Source organism: Dermochelys coriacea, chromosome 1, assembly GCF_009764565.3.
Source record: "Dermochelys coriacea isolate rDerCor1 chromosome 1, rDerCor1.pri.v4, whole genome shotgun sequence".
NCBI lineage: Eukaryota > Metazoa > Chordata > Testudines > Dermochelyidae > Dermochelys > Dermochelys coriacea.
The window spans coordinates 96,454,959-96,469,532 of record NC_050068.2 but is presented as its reverse complement, the minus strand read 5'-3'; the positions used below and the strand labels follow the sequence as shown (position 1 = coordinate 96,469,532).

At 42.7% G+C, this 14,574-nt stretch overlaps 1 protein-coding gene across 3 annotated transcripts in view; it reads right to left on the bottom strand.

Moving 5' to 3' along the window:
* The window catches only part of CLDN10 (claudin 10), a 104,691-nt gene that overhangs the window by 26,681 nt on the left and 63,436 nt on the right, over window positions 1-14,574 (bottom strand). The window contains exon 1 of one of the 3 annotated variants that reach the window (XM_038374059.2): window positions 5,861-6,203. The exons of the other annotated variants lie outside the window; for them this stretch is intronic. Coding sequence (XP_038229987.1) covers window positions 5,861-6,080 — 220 coding nt within the window. The 5' untranslated portion in view covers window positions 6,081-6,203. Of the gene's footprint in view, window positions 1-5,860; window positions 6,204-14,574 lie in introns of those variants that run through there. 3 annotated transcript variants of the gene reach the window in all.

Below are 14,574 nucleotides of genomic sequence, written 5' to 3'. Positions count from 1 at the left end.
TTTAGGAACTAGGAAGTCTGGAATATGTGTGGTTGTACTCCGGCATGCATAATGCAGTGTAGACTCTGGGACCCAGGGTTCAACAATTCCTAACTTGAGTTACAAATAAGTGTAGATACTCAAGGCCTAGGTTCACAAATCCAGGGTCTACTAACTCGAGTTCTACTAACTCTGGGCTTACAGTGCAGAGTAGACATATCCTAAGAGCTAGGCAGAATTTGACTTTATGTTGAGGCAGAAACCTTCCTGACCCATGGGATATCCAAAGTGCAGTACAGCCTGTGCACTTCTGCTTTGTTGGGAGGGGGAACGCATACCCCTGCCACTATGGAACACAGATCCTTGGCAGATTCTCCAGCCCCCCACAGAAGGGGAATGTGGGCATAGGTTTGGCTGCTGCATCCATTGCTACTCAGATCCATGTGCTGAACCTTAGACTTATATAGCTGCTCCTCAGCCACTCCACATCCTGCCCTGGCTTTGAGGCACGATGCCACTCCTAACACTCCCTGTCATTCACTCACGTTGTGTCCTGCAACCAGGATTTGACCCTATGTTGTTTATTATTAAAGCTATTGACTGCATTCCTGCTCCTCTCTAAGTTATTAATTTTGTCATGTTGACCAGATCAGGCCTTGTAAGTTTTTCATTTCAAACTAGTTTGTGCCCAAGTGAGCTGTAGCTACATAATAAAAACTAAACGTTCAGCTGCAGATCAGTTAATTTGAACTGCGCTTGCTAGGGAGAGTGAAGCAAACTACCTGATAGTCCATGTTTTCTTGATCTTGTATTTTAAATTTTTCTTTCTGTCCTATCTTTTCTCCCCTTTGGAATTCTGATTGACCAAATATTCCTGATCCCACAAGCTTTATTGTTGATTTTACATACCTTAATAAAAAGTAAGCCTGGATCTAAATACCCAGTTAAAAAGGAGGATTTAGTAATCTTTAGGGCTGTTGATTAATTGCAGTTAACTTACGCAATTAACTGAAAAAAGTTAATCGCAATTTAAAAAATGAATCACAATTAATCAGAGTTTTAATCACACTATTAAACAATGGAATACCAATTGGAATTTATTAAATATTTTTTGAATATTTTTCTACATTTTCAAATATATTGATTTCAATTACAATACAGAAAACAAAGTGTACAGTGCTCACTTTATTATTATTATTTTTATTACAAATATTCGCACTGTAGAAATGATAAATAAAAGAAATAGTATTTTTCAATTCACCGCATACAAGTACTGTAGTGCAATCTCTCTATCATGAACTACATTTGTAAATTGCATGATTTTTTTTGTTACATAACTTCACTCAAAAACAAAACAATGGAAAACTGTAGAGCGTACAAATCTTCTCAGTCCTATTACTTGTTCAGGAAATTGCTAAAAGAAACAAGCTTGTTTACATTTACAGGAGATAATGCTGCCCGCCCACTTATTTTTTACAATGTCACCTGAAAGTGAGAACAGACATTTGCATGGCACTTTTGTAGCCAGCATTGCAAGGTATTTACACACCAGATGTGCTGAACATTCACATATCCTTTTATGCTTTGTCCACCATTCCAGAGGACGTTTCCATGATGATGACGCTCGTTAAAAAAATCATGTGTTAATTAAATTTGTGACTGAACTTGGGGGGAGAACTGTATGTCTCCTGTTCTGTTTTACCCACATTCTACCATATATTTCATGTTATAGCTGTCTTGGATAATGACCCAACACATGTTGTTCATTTTAAGAACACTTTCACTGGAGATTTAACAAAATGCAAAGCAGATACCAATGTGAGATTTTTAAAGATAGCTACAGCGCTTGACCCAAGGTTTAAGAATCTGAAGTGCCTTTCAAAATCTGAGCGGGACGAGGTGTGGAGCATGCTTTTAGAAATCTTAAAAGAGCAACATTCCGATGCGGAAACTACAGAATCCGAACCACCAAAAAAGAAAATCAGCCTTCCGCTGGTGGCATCTGACTCAGATGATGAAAATGAACATGCATTGGTCCGCACTTCTGTGGATCAGTATTGAGCAGAATCCATCATCAGCATGGATGCATACCCTCTGGAATGGTGGTTGAAGTATGAAGGGACATATGAATCTTTAGTGCATCTGGCATGTATATATCTTGTGACATTGGCTACAACAGTTCCATGAGAATGCCTGTTCTCACTTTCAGGTGACATTGTAAACAAGATGCGGGCACCATTATCTCCTGCAAACGTAAACAAACTTGTTTGTCTGAGCGATTGGCTGAACAAGAAGTAGGACTGAGTGGACTTGTAGGCTCTAAAGTTTTACATTATTTTATTTTTTAATGTAGGGTTGTTGTTTTTTTTTTTTTTACATACTTCTATATTTGTAAGTTCAATTTTCATGATAAAGAGATTCCACTACAGTACTTCCATTAGGTAAGTTGAAATAAACAATTATTTTGTTTTTTACAATTGTGGCAAGTTGCCAGCACTACTATGATGGGTCTCATGCTTTCTCTTCTCGGGGGGGGAGGGGTGATTAAGGGCACCATTTCTTGCCCCTGAACTGGGGTATTAACTGTCCCACTAATGTCCTAGAGGAGGGGAGTGGAGGGGGAGTGACCCAGGCCCACCATCTACTCCAGGTCCCATCCCAGGGGCCCTAGGGATAGCAGTAAACCACTAGAACTAGCAGTTCCTTCCTCGGTCTACTTCCCTCTCCTGCTCTTCAGCTTGTGGGGCTTCCTGCCCTCTCTCTGCACAAACCAGAAGTCCCTTTACCTAGGGTCTTGGTCTTCTTAGCCCACCACAGCACTTCTCCAAACTCTCCTCTGCTTCCCGCCAAACTGCTCTCCGTTCCAACACCAATCCACTCTACTTCAACTCCTCCAAACTGCTCTCTGCTCCAACACCAATCAACTGTGCTTCAACTCCTCCTGTCTGATTGAAGCAGGGGGGGTTTTATCATGTGACTGGCTTCAGGTGCTCTAACTGGCTTCAGGTGCTTTAATTAATTTATAGCAAACTTTCATCCCTCTACAGGGAATAAGGCTCCCTTCTAACACTCTCCTGCTGCCCTCTGGCCATGCTGTATCACACAATGCAAATATTTGTAATAAAAAATAAATCTAAAGTGAGCACTGTATACTGTGTATTCTGTGTTGTAATTGAAATCAATATATTTGAAAATGTAGAAAACATCCCCAAATATTTAAATGAATGGTATTCTATTATTGTTAAACAGTGCTAGTAATTTTTTAATTGTGCGATTAATCACGATTAACTTCTTTAATCTCTTGACAGCCCTAGTAATTTTTAAAGATGACCGAATGGCTGCAGCCTTTGAATATGATCCTCCAACTGACTCCAATGAGGAGGATCACAGCACCAATGCCAAACCCTACTGAAGTCAGTGAGCCATATCCACAACTGATGTAATTTATCCTGGCATCATTTAAATCAATGGAGCCAAGACAAATTACAGTATCTGAGGATCTGGCCCACTGACTCTACACAGGTGCTGTGGTCTGCTCGCATGGAACAAGTGGCAGGATTCGAGTGTGAACTCCTCTATTTGTCCATAAATGAGGAACAGCATAAGCAAGAGTAGTTCAAGGTGACCTACATTAACCTGGCACTGTATCTCTGATCAGCTTTAGAGATACCTTTTATAGGAGACATAAGCTAAAGGTTTTATATCTCATTATTAATCCCTTATAGCCATTCAGCTCCCAATAATTTTTAAAAAGGCAGTTTTCACATCAGAAATATTATTACCTTCTCTCACAGCCACATGTCAAAAGGGGGAGTGCTAATATACCAAATACTGTAGATCCTAACAAATTTATTTGAGCATAAGCTTTCGTGAGCTACAGCTCACTTCATCGGATGCATTTGGCTTATCTTAAGTGATCACTCTCCTTACAGTGTGTATGATAAAACCCATTGTTTCATGTTCTCTGTGTGTGTATATCAATCTCCCCTCTGTATTTTCCACCAAATGCATCCGATGAAGTGAGCTGTAGCTCACGAAAGCTTATGCTCAAATAAATTTGTTAGTCTCTAAGGTGCCACAAGTACTCCTTTTCTTTTTGCGAATACAGACTAACACGGCTGCTACTCTGAAACCTGTCGATCCTAATTTGTTTTACAGAAATGATCATGCCTGTTTTAACACTTTCTGTTTTTTGAATATCAGCAGGTTATCTCAGAGATTATCTGTAGTGTTGGTGGGATACATTGTCTGACCATTGCACTGTGATAATAAGCATGTCATTAGAACTTCAGAAATTGCCTAAATTTCCTGCATCATTTTCAACCTTTCAAATAAAAAGTTGAGCAACAGTTAAATATAACCCAGGCAATAGATTAAGCACTGAAACAAGTAATGTAGCAACCAACATATTGTCTATACAGTTTACTCAACATGGTGTAAAGGTTTTTTAAGAAAAATCCTTCCTGCCTAAAGAGTGTATATGATTCCTCTTAAATTACACAAAAGTAGAGATTTGCAGCAATAAAGTAATATTTAGCTTTAAACACTGTGTTCAAATTGAAAGTTTTGATTCTGTATTGCTGATCCCTTCAAAACTAAGCAATTTGTGCCTACCTACCTGTTGCAAGCTTTTAAACCACTATATATCAGTGAAGTAATTACATCTGAGTTTAAAACCACTTAATAAAAAGGAAAAGAACATTAATTACAGAAGAATTAGATTCTTTCCCTCCAATCTCTGCAAAAAACATAAAGGAAAATATAGCATTAGTTTAAAAACAAATAAGAGAATAGAAATAATAATAATTCTTATCAACTCTAGATGCACTGTTGAGCTTCCAAGTGGAAAATAAATAATTCTTGATAACAGGAGAAAGCAGGATGTAGAATTATATTAATATAAACTGTATCTAGCAAAATATCTTTCTGTTAATTTAAAAAGTTGCCGGAGGAAAGTTACAAGTTTATCAAGTAATATTTAAAATTTGCATTTAAGGTCTAATTTCCAGCAAAATAATAATAGAAGGGAAACAATTCATACTGGGGGCTATTTTAAAAATGTTCCAATGTGTGTATAAAACTTGCTTCCCTACTCTCCTGGGAAACAAGCGCATTCTTTATGGTTGATAAACAGGTATTTTTACATGCAGTGTTTGAAACCATATTTTATTCAACTGTAAATTGGCAAGGATTGTTTCCCTCTATATAGATAGTATGTTGATGCACTGAATTAAAATACAGATTATGCTGATATGCCAAGAAAAAGAATGCTTCCTATGGCAGGTAAGTAAGACTTGTTGAAGGGCCAAAAACAGACTGGAAGTGCACCAAATAGAGATTAAACTGCTGAGAATATTCTGAGAAATCCCTCCATTAACCAAGGCTGCTACTGTCATCCCCCCAAACTCTCCCATTCAGAAGCTGAAGAGGCCAAAATATGGTTTCTGAAAGGGTTTCTTCTGGTCTATTTCATTGTAATCAAGAGCACGCTCCCGACCCCAGCAAACAAAGCCCCGTAACCTCTCCCACCAAATCATTAACCTCTTGCCTCCCGAACTGTAGCAGCTCACTAGAGAGGCTGGCTAGAGCGGGTCACCTCAATGCCAGCTCCTCTCATCGGCAACCCCTCTCGGACGCCTCGCCAGCTGTGTTGCAGCTGGGGATGCGTATAGTTCACACAACGAGCCTTAGCCCCTGTTCGCTGGAGGCCAGTATTTGGGGGGGGGGTCTGCTTACAAGCCGGGGGTGGGGGGGGGGCCTCTGGACGCCTACCCCAGCCCCGCGGCTGGCCGGCGGGCGGGCGGACAGACAGGCAGGCAGGCAGACAGAGAGAGAGAGAAGCAAAGGGGGATAAGAAGCCCCAGCCGGGGCCGGTGCAGACCGTCCAGCGCCAGCATGGAGGGGAAGTCCTTGCAGTTGGACACGCCGGTGGAGTCGGTCACGCAGGTCTTCCAGAGGTTGGCCCAGAAGGTGGCGGTGGTGATGACGGTGCCGTCGATGGAGGAGACCTTCCAGTAGTCCGTGGGCAGCGTGGAGGAGACCAGCACCCAGCCCGAGACGGCCAGCAGGAAGGCGACGATCTCCGCAGCCAGGCTGGCCATGGGGGACGCTGAGCGAGCGGGGAGCGGTCCCGAAGCAGCAGGCGCCCGCGGGAGGAAGTGCACAGAGCACCCTGGCCCGGCCGCCGCCCCGCTTGGCAGCCGCAGCCGCAGCAGCAGAGGGAGCTGCCGCCCCAGAGACCCCACCCCTGCCGCCCGCGGAGCATCCTCCCCCCTGCCCGCGAAACCCTGGCCGGGGCGAGCTTCGCGCCTTCCCCCTGCCGCGCCGGGAGGCCGGCGCCCCTTCCCGCCCCTTTTCTCCCGCTCTCGTCGCCGCTCGCCCTAACTTTCCTCCCAGCCCTCCCTTTGCTCTCAGCAGCCGCGGCTGCGCTGGGGGGTGGGGGGGGGAGTGTTGCTTTTAAACCACAAAGGGACCGACCGCGCCGGATCCCTGCCAGCGTTTGAACCCACGACCCCCCCCCCCGGGCTAATGGCTAAATAGAGGAGACGGGTAGACGCTCCGATTGCACCAGTACAAACTGGGCCGTGACGCCGCCCAGCATGACAGCCCCGCCGACCCTCGGGTCTGGCAGCTGGAGCTGACGCAGGCACTGGGAGCCCACCGATCCCACGGCCTAGATGGAGAGCAGAAGGTGTTTAGCCTGTGTTTCAATCAGGGCCCGGCTGCACCCCAGTGCAACCCTGCTGCAAAAACTTGGATGTGGCATCTGGATCCTGCCAGATCGTGGCCACAAACCCAGTAATGGCTGTTTCTACTATTCCACCAAACAGTGGGCACCCAGCATATTCTGGAGTCAACGCTCCGCTTTGCCATCTGTGTCCTATAGGATCTGGATATCTGTTGGCCACTTACCCTCCATTCTTAACATCTAAAATTTAGACCATAGACAAAAAGAAAAGGAGCACTTGGGGCACCTTAGAGACTAACACATTTATTAGAGCATAAGCTTTCGTGAGCTACAGCTCACTTCATCGGATGCAGCTCGTGAAAGCTTATGCTCTAATAAATGTGTTAGTCTCTAAGGTGCCCCAAGTCCTCCTTTTCTTTTTGCGAATACAGACTAACACGGCTGCTACTCTGAAACCAGTCCATAGACAGTTTCTGCTAGTCCACCAGAATAATCCAGATCCCAAAACACCAGAATATTGTTGTATCAGGATGCATCATGCTCTGCGCCAGCTTCTGGGGCTTCTTATACCTTATGCTCTTTGTCCGCCTGCCTGCCCACATAGGTTAGGCAGAGCTATGGTCTTCCTTTGATTAGTAAGGGCAAACACTAATGTGGTATTGAGCTGCTAGCCTATAGATAGCGAGAAGGCGCTAGGATTGGTGACAGTGCAATGTATATACGCTCATCTCTCCTATGGAGAGTAATTTGTTTGTGGGATGTGTTTATATCTTATTTCGCAGTAGCTATTCCTCTCAATTTTGGCTAGTCGACAAGGCTTTAGAGGAGGGGTTGTAGATCCATTGAAACATTCCTGTCTATCCAGCATTTCTAATCAAGGCTTTGTAATGCTCTGCTGTAGTTTGGATAGGCAAAGTCTAATTGTTGGATGGAAACGATTATAAGAGGGTGTTTTGTTGATTTGTTTGGAGGGTTTCTTTGGGTGGGGGGAGGTGGAAGGGGGTTGTTCTTTATAATAATGAAAAAGACCAGGAGAAACACTTTCGGAAATCACATTTTGTATTCTCTTGTGAATATGAGAGTTTTGGGGGCTCTCACTAGCAGACATAGGGGGGCTGTCACTAACGGGGTGGGGGAGGGATAGCTCAGTGGTTTGAGCATTGGCCTGCTAAACCCAGGGTTGTGAGTTCAATCCTTGAGGGGGCCATTTAGGGATCAGGGCAAAAATTGGGGATTGGTCCTGCTTTGAGCAGGGGGTTGGACTAGATGACCTCCTGAGGTCCCTTCTAACCCTGATATTCTATGATAGTAGGTGGGGAGATTTCTTAATATTTTCTCAGCAGTTTAGTTTCTAGCTTTGTTTGTTGCAGTAGTGCTAGTTGGGGGTGGGGCATGGTGCATGGTGCAAGTGCCACCCCCAAGGTTTTTGCATTGGCTGTGGAGCCACTGTTAAGCAGAGGTCCTGTACTAAGTCTGTGCAGCTGCTGCCGGAGCAGTCTGAAGTGACACTCCAAATGGGTGGTCACAATGCCACAGAAATCTGACCAGCTGCCCCTCCGTACTGATGGAAGGGCAGCTGGATCAAACAGTGCTATGCCCTGGCATGCGGACACTCTGTTCCTGTACTGTACAGTAGAGCACAGGGGAATCCACAGAGAATTTGGCTCCTGGTGGCACTGGCTCATGCATTGTGAGTGGTTAACAGAGACGGGAGACTCCCTGGCCAAAGGATACCTGGGGTCCCTGAAGGAGTGGGGAAGTCAAGTGGGTGCCCGGGATCCCTGCCAGGGGAAAGGAGGGGGAACCAGAATTTGCCCTCCCCACAAGAAATATCTGAATTGGTGCCAAAGGTTTTTTGCCCTTTGACAAGCCTTATTTATTAGCTATGGGAAACAAGAGCATTCCTATACTCCATATAGCAACCTAATCTATATTTTAATGAAATATATGGATATGTATTTCTCCATTTAATCATACACAACATACACAGAGAAAAATCCTTGCCAGTGTACATTTGAATAAAATATGGTTTCAAACATTGCATGTAAAAATATGTGTTTATCAAGCATAAAGAATAACTTGTTTTCCAGGGCAATGCTAAGGCAACATGTATAAACTCATAGAAACATTTTAAAAATAGCCCCCAATTTGAATTGTTTCCCTTCTATTACTGATTTTTCTGAAAACGAGCTTAGATGCCAGACATTTTAATATTGTTGTCCCAACTTTTTAATTATGTGATGAACTTGTAACTTTCTACCTGCAAATTTTTTAATTAACAGAATGATATTCCACAAGACAGCATTTGCATTAATATAATTCTACATCCTGGTTTCTCCTATGGTCAATAGTTATTTATTTTCCCTCTGAAAGCTCAACAATGCCTTTGGAGTTGACATGAAAAGAACACAAGTTAATTTGTCTTTTCTCTTATTTGTTTTGAAACAATTGTTACATTATCTTTTATGTTTTTGCCAAACAGGAAGTGGTTGTAGGGAAAGAACAAGCCTTTACGTCTTTCTTTTATAATGAGTGTTCTTTTGCTTTTCACCAAGTGGTTATTAACATTAACTTAATTACTTCATTGATATATAGCAGTTTAAAAAGCCTGCAACAGTTAGGTAGGCAGACATGTTTCAGAAAGTCTCTGAGGGAGTGTACTCTGTTGCCAGTTTCCCACTGTATTGATGGTCTGGGGATATTATCAAGATCTATGTCCACAGCTACTGATACAATGGTTCCTGAATGCCCTTGCTCTGACTTTGCCCTTCCAGGTCACAGTGGTTCACAGATGACTTGCAGAGGATGAAAGGAGAGGGAAGAAGGTTATAATACCAGTGGACAAAGTCCTAGACTAAGTCTGATCTATATGACATAAATCATTTTTAAAAGATCTTATTTGGAAGCTGTGCAGGAGAGGGTAAGTTTTATCTCCATCATAGTACTGTAGTGTTATGCACATTTGAATTGTTTTGGGTAGTGGATTGCTTGGTTAATCCACACTTGGATTAAGTGTGGATTCCAACCCACACTTGGAAACTGAATCGAATCTTTTCTTTGTTGTAAGGAATTTGCTGATTACTATGTTGATAAAATTATTGGCTGTAGATGCAGCTTGTTGAATTCATGGATGCAGGATAAGGTTTGGGGAAGACAAATGCAGATCATTCTTTGTGCTTTGGTCAGTGTTTCTCCCTGAAGGTGTGGAAGTGTTCAGGGTCCTTTGGGCCTCCTCCTGGGCATTGGGAACTATGTCACTCCAGGCTGGTAAAGGCCAGTAGTGAGAGAGCGGGTCCTTTGTTGGAGGAAATTATCATTGCTTTGTTGTGTGAGGGTTGGATGCTAGGTGTGTTCAAAGATGCGTCAGTGAGGCTTTTACTCAAGAAATCAACTCATGTTTCTGATGGTCTCACCAACACATTATTGGTATTGGCTCTCCCGCTTTGTGGGAGTTGATCATTAAGAAGATGGTGATGAAGCAGCTATGGCAATGTTACCAGTATTAAGATTTTCTTCTTGCTAGTAAATCTGGATTTAGACTTGGGTATGGGACAAAAACTGCAGGCACTGGTCAATGATCTCCGGCTTATAGATGAACATAATAGATCTGATTCTTCTGTATACTAGATCTGATTCTTTTTTATTTATTACATCACTGTGGCAGAGTAAATAGTCCTCAAAATGAGTATAAATGTAAATTATCCATATTTTAAGGTCTGTTTTACAATGACAGTGAAATGAGAACCAGGCCCACAATGTCCATGGTGACTTTATTTGTTTGTCCCTTGTCTTTGATATGGTTGATCATGAGGTGCTGATGACAATGCCATGGTCCTTAGTAGAAATGGATGGAACTGCTGAATTAGCTTTGTTTCTTAATATCAGAGAGGAACCAGAAAGGGATTGTTCATCCATCCCAAAGACTCTCTCGTGCTAGGAACTGCAGGGTTCTGCTGTATTGCTCACCCATTTTTTCAATATGTGTATTACACCTTTAGGAAGGTTAATAAAGAGATTGTGGGCTGCATATAATGTCTGCACTAGGTGAATGTTACCCAGCTTTATTTCTCCTTACAGCTGATTCCTTTGGTGCAGGGTAATGGATGACCAGGAGACTGGGTCCTGAATGAGGACCAGCTGGTTGAGGCTCAGCCTGGATAAGGCTGAGATAACATTAGTAGGTTTGGGAAAGCAACACAAGAATTGACTAGAATTATATCAGCATGGCAAACCGACTGTGCAGCCATTGATTGTGAATTAATTTCACAACTTAGTGGTCTAATTAGACCCAAAGCTATTACTGTGTGCCCTGATACTGGCCCTGAAGAACACCTTTTTCCATCTTTGCTTGCTAAATTGTATAACTTTGTGGCAGGGACATGCTCCACTCTTGCCTCTTTCAAGACAAGCAAACTATTCAGAGACTTTCTTCAAGTCAAACACCTAGTTATTTATTTACAAAGTTCATTCCCACCACCTTTATAGATCGTGCAGCAGCTTTAATAGTATCCTGGGGCTGTAAGGCAGAGACCTTCTGTGGCCCTAGCTCTATCAGCCTTCAGCTCCTTCACTTTCTCTCTCCCTTTTGTGCTTCCTTCCTGTGCCTTTTTACCCTCTGAGTTAATGAGGTAATTAGCTTTTTACTCTTTTCAGCCTATTGCCAATTGATCAGTTTGATACAGTTCCCATATTCAGGTGAGCACTGGGAAACTAATTGAAGTTGCAGTGATCAGAGTGGTTAATCAGTTGCTGTTGTCCAGCACTCTGTCATAGATGTCTTGTTTCAGATGTGGACCTGGTGACATTTTTCTGTGTCTTTGCACCTTGAGATTAAACTACTGTGATGCACGCCACTTGAGGCTACAATTTAAGACCTTTCAGAAGCCAAAGCTAGTCCAGAATGTGGCAGAACAATTATTAAAGGCAATCTGCATTCTTTGATATAGGTAGTTACTTTTTCCCCAGATGTTTGTAAGAAACAATTTTCCTCTGTTCAACTGAATATTCTGTTCTACAAAAAAAATCTCTTCTGAAAAATATTTGGAGATAATAATAAGAACTTTATTATCTTTGTCTTTTTAAAAAAATATAGATAGAGACAATGGGTGAGACTATCTCAATTACACTGGTGTAAATCCAGAATAAAATCACTGAGATTGGCAACCAGTTAACAGCAACCAGTTCCCCTTTGTGTTCCTCCCCTCTCTGAGCTGAGGAGGAGGGGGCCAGTTACAATAGGTATTCCTCCCATTGGTGTTTGTATTTTTCATACATTACTTGGTTGATATAAATATTAAATATTTCATGATACTATTCATCCTATTCTTTTAAGGGGTGATTTCTTTATACATTTCTTTTTTTCCTCTTACCAGTTATTCATCACATCTTCTCTGGGATGCTAAAACTTCCTCAGTTATGGCCTTTTTAAGTCACAAATCTTCCAACTTCAATCTTTCCACACTGCACTGGCTCATCCCTTCCCTCCTGGTTTTTCCTAGGTAAAATGTGGAATGGATTGGAATCAGTGGTCTACAATTCTGGAATTCTTTTCTCCTCTACATCCTTCCATCATGGTTCAGGCGTTTGTTTCCTTATTAGTACTACTGTTGTGGGACTCTATTTATTGTATATAGTATGGGATTTTGGGATTTACTTTGCTTCTACTCTTAGGCCTGGTTTGTACTGTAAAATTTTACTGGCATGTATCCACCCTGAATTTTCAGTCCTGCCAACAAAACTCTGAATTCTTGCCAGTGAAAGTTAAACAAGTTCCGCAAGTGACATAAGGCCTCTAGCAGCAGTGTTCGACCAGCACAGTGCCACACCACAGTGTGGACGCTGACATACCGGTACCAGTACAAGCAGTCCTCCAGCAACAAGTTTACAATGCCATTGTGCCCATGGGAGTGACTGCTCTGGTTGAATTTTTGCTGCCAAGGGTTCACAAAGACCAGTAGCCCATGCCTGCCCCCCAGCTTAAAATCCCCAGAGTGTTTTGGCAATGTCTCTTTTCCTACTAGCCGACCTTTGCTAGCCAACAGGTATAGCTCCATGGAAAACTCCAGCTAAGCCTTGTGCTGCTGACTGGTCCAGAAACAAAGTCTTGAATGCCCTGGGTTTGTGGGAGAAGGAGCAGTGCAGGCACAGCTGCGGAATTCCCACTGGAATAAAGATGTTTATGCAGATATTGCATAGAGGTTGCAGAAGCTGGGGTACGACAGAGATAATTTCCGATGGTGGGCAAAGGTGAATGAGCTGTGGCAATCCTACCAAAAGACAAAGGAGAGCAACAAAAAATCTAGTGCTGTCTCCCACAGCTTCTGCTATTATGTAGAGCTCTACGCGATGGGCAGGGGACGTCTCATGACGTCCAGAAGAAGGAACCCTTGAACTGCACACAAACGATAAACTCTTTGAAGAGGGGGATATGTATGATGCAGCGCTGATGGAGAGTGAAGACTTTCTCAAGACTTGGTTGAACTCCACTGAGGAAGGAGAAAGGAATTCAGGTGGGTATAAGTCACTGGTCTCATTAATGAATGCCATTTGTTTTACTTTCTTCAGGGTCTCCCAAACTTCTCTTCTTCCCCTCTCAAAATGGCAGCTGACCACATGCGAACAAGGAACAAAGGAATTCTGCTTTAAAGTAGCTGGTTTATTTTAAGAGCATGCACTGGCCTTACTAGGCAAAACTGACAGAAAGAAAACAGGGAAAAGCAGCCAGAAACATTCACAAATACATAATGCCGGCAAATAATTTTGCTTTCAAAGTATGTAGTTTTGCAGGGAAGGTAACCAAATAAAATTCTATACATTGCAAACAGACAAAAAAAAAAAAAAAAGCTTCCAGCACTTGTAAGTTACGTGCAAACTAATACCTGAGAATTCAGATACATATGGAGACAGTGCTTGCCTGCTAACCAATAAAATTAAATATACTAAAAATAGAAAATAGTAGCAACTGGGCATTCTGACTATGCTTTTTCAGAAAATGCATTGTACACTTGTAGTGTGCAGATTTTCAAGTGTAAAGCACATTACACATGCTGTTCAAACTTGTGGTTTTCAAGTCCAAAACTCATCACTTGTATGTTGTGATTAGCTTCAGGAAAGAGATAGAAACAGTATGTAGTTAGATCTTGGCTTGGACAGATTCACAACTCTATTCAGCAGTCATAATCTGCTGCATATGGAGCCCCTGGTTTATCTTGGCCCCAACAGCTTCCTGGTCCTGGGACAATTTCACAGAACTTTTTGAGCAGGTTGTGTTTGATCTTTGCCCAGACATTCCTAGGCAGAGCAGTCTTCTTTCTACCACCAGGTAGGACATCTTCCCATCCCACTCTGCAAAGGTGCTCTGGGTGACCATTGCTGTGAAAAACCCAGCAGCATATGGCTCCGAGTAACCACAGATCCTCTTGAACAGCTGCCTTCTCTGGGCCTTTAGTATTCTCATGAGTGATAGATCCGCTGACATCACCACTGCCTGTAACAAGTTAATCAATGTTTACTACACTGTCCCTAAAGTTCCCCAGGTCCTGTTCACACCTCACATAGGGGGATTGAAAAGTGACCCCATGTACTCACCATGCTGGGTATTGTTAAGTGGTAGTGACTGTGGACCTGTACATATTTTTTATGCAGAGTCAGGATGAGCTCTTCCCTGACATCTGGTATGAGTCATGGTGGGTTGTGGAAAAGAACTTCAGGGGCTGATCTCATTTGCATAGGCACACCCACGCTGCCTAGATGGTCACTTTGACTGCTGTAGGAGCCCCAGTTTCTATGTTATTGGGTCAGGAATAAACTGCTATTATCCTGATTATGTGAATCAAAGACAGTGGAACTGTACTTGGACTTTTGTTATGCTGGAGGGACTCACCATCAACTAAGCAGTACTCGCTAGG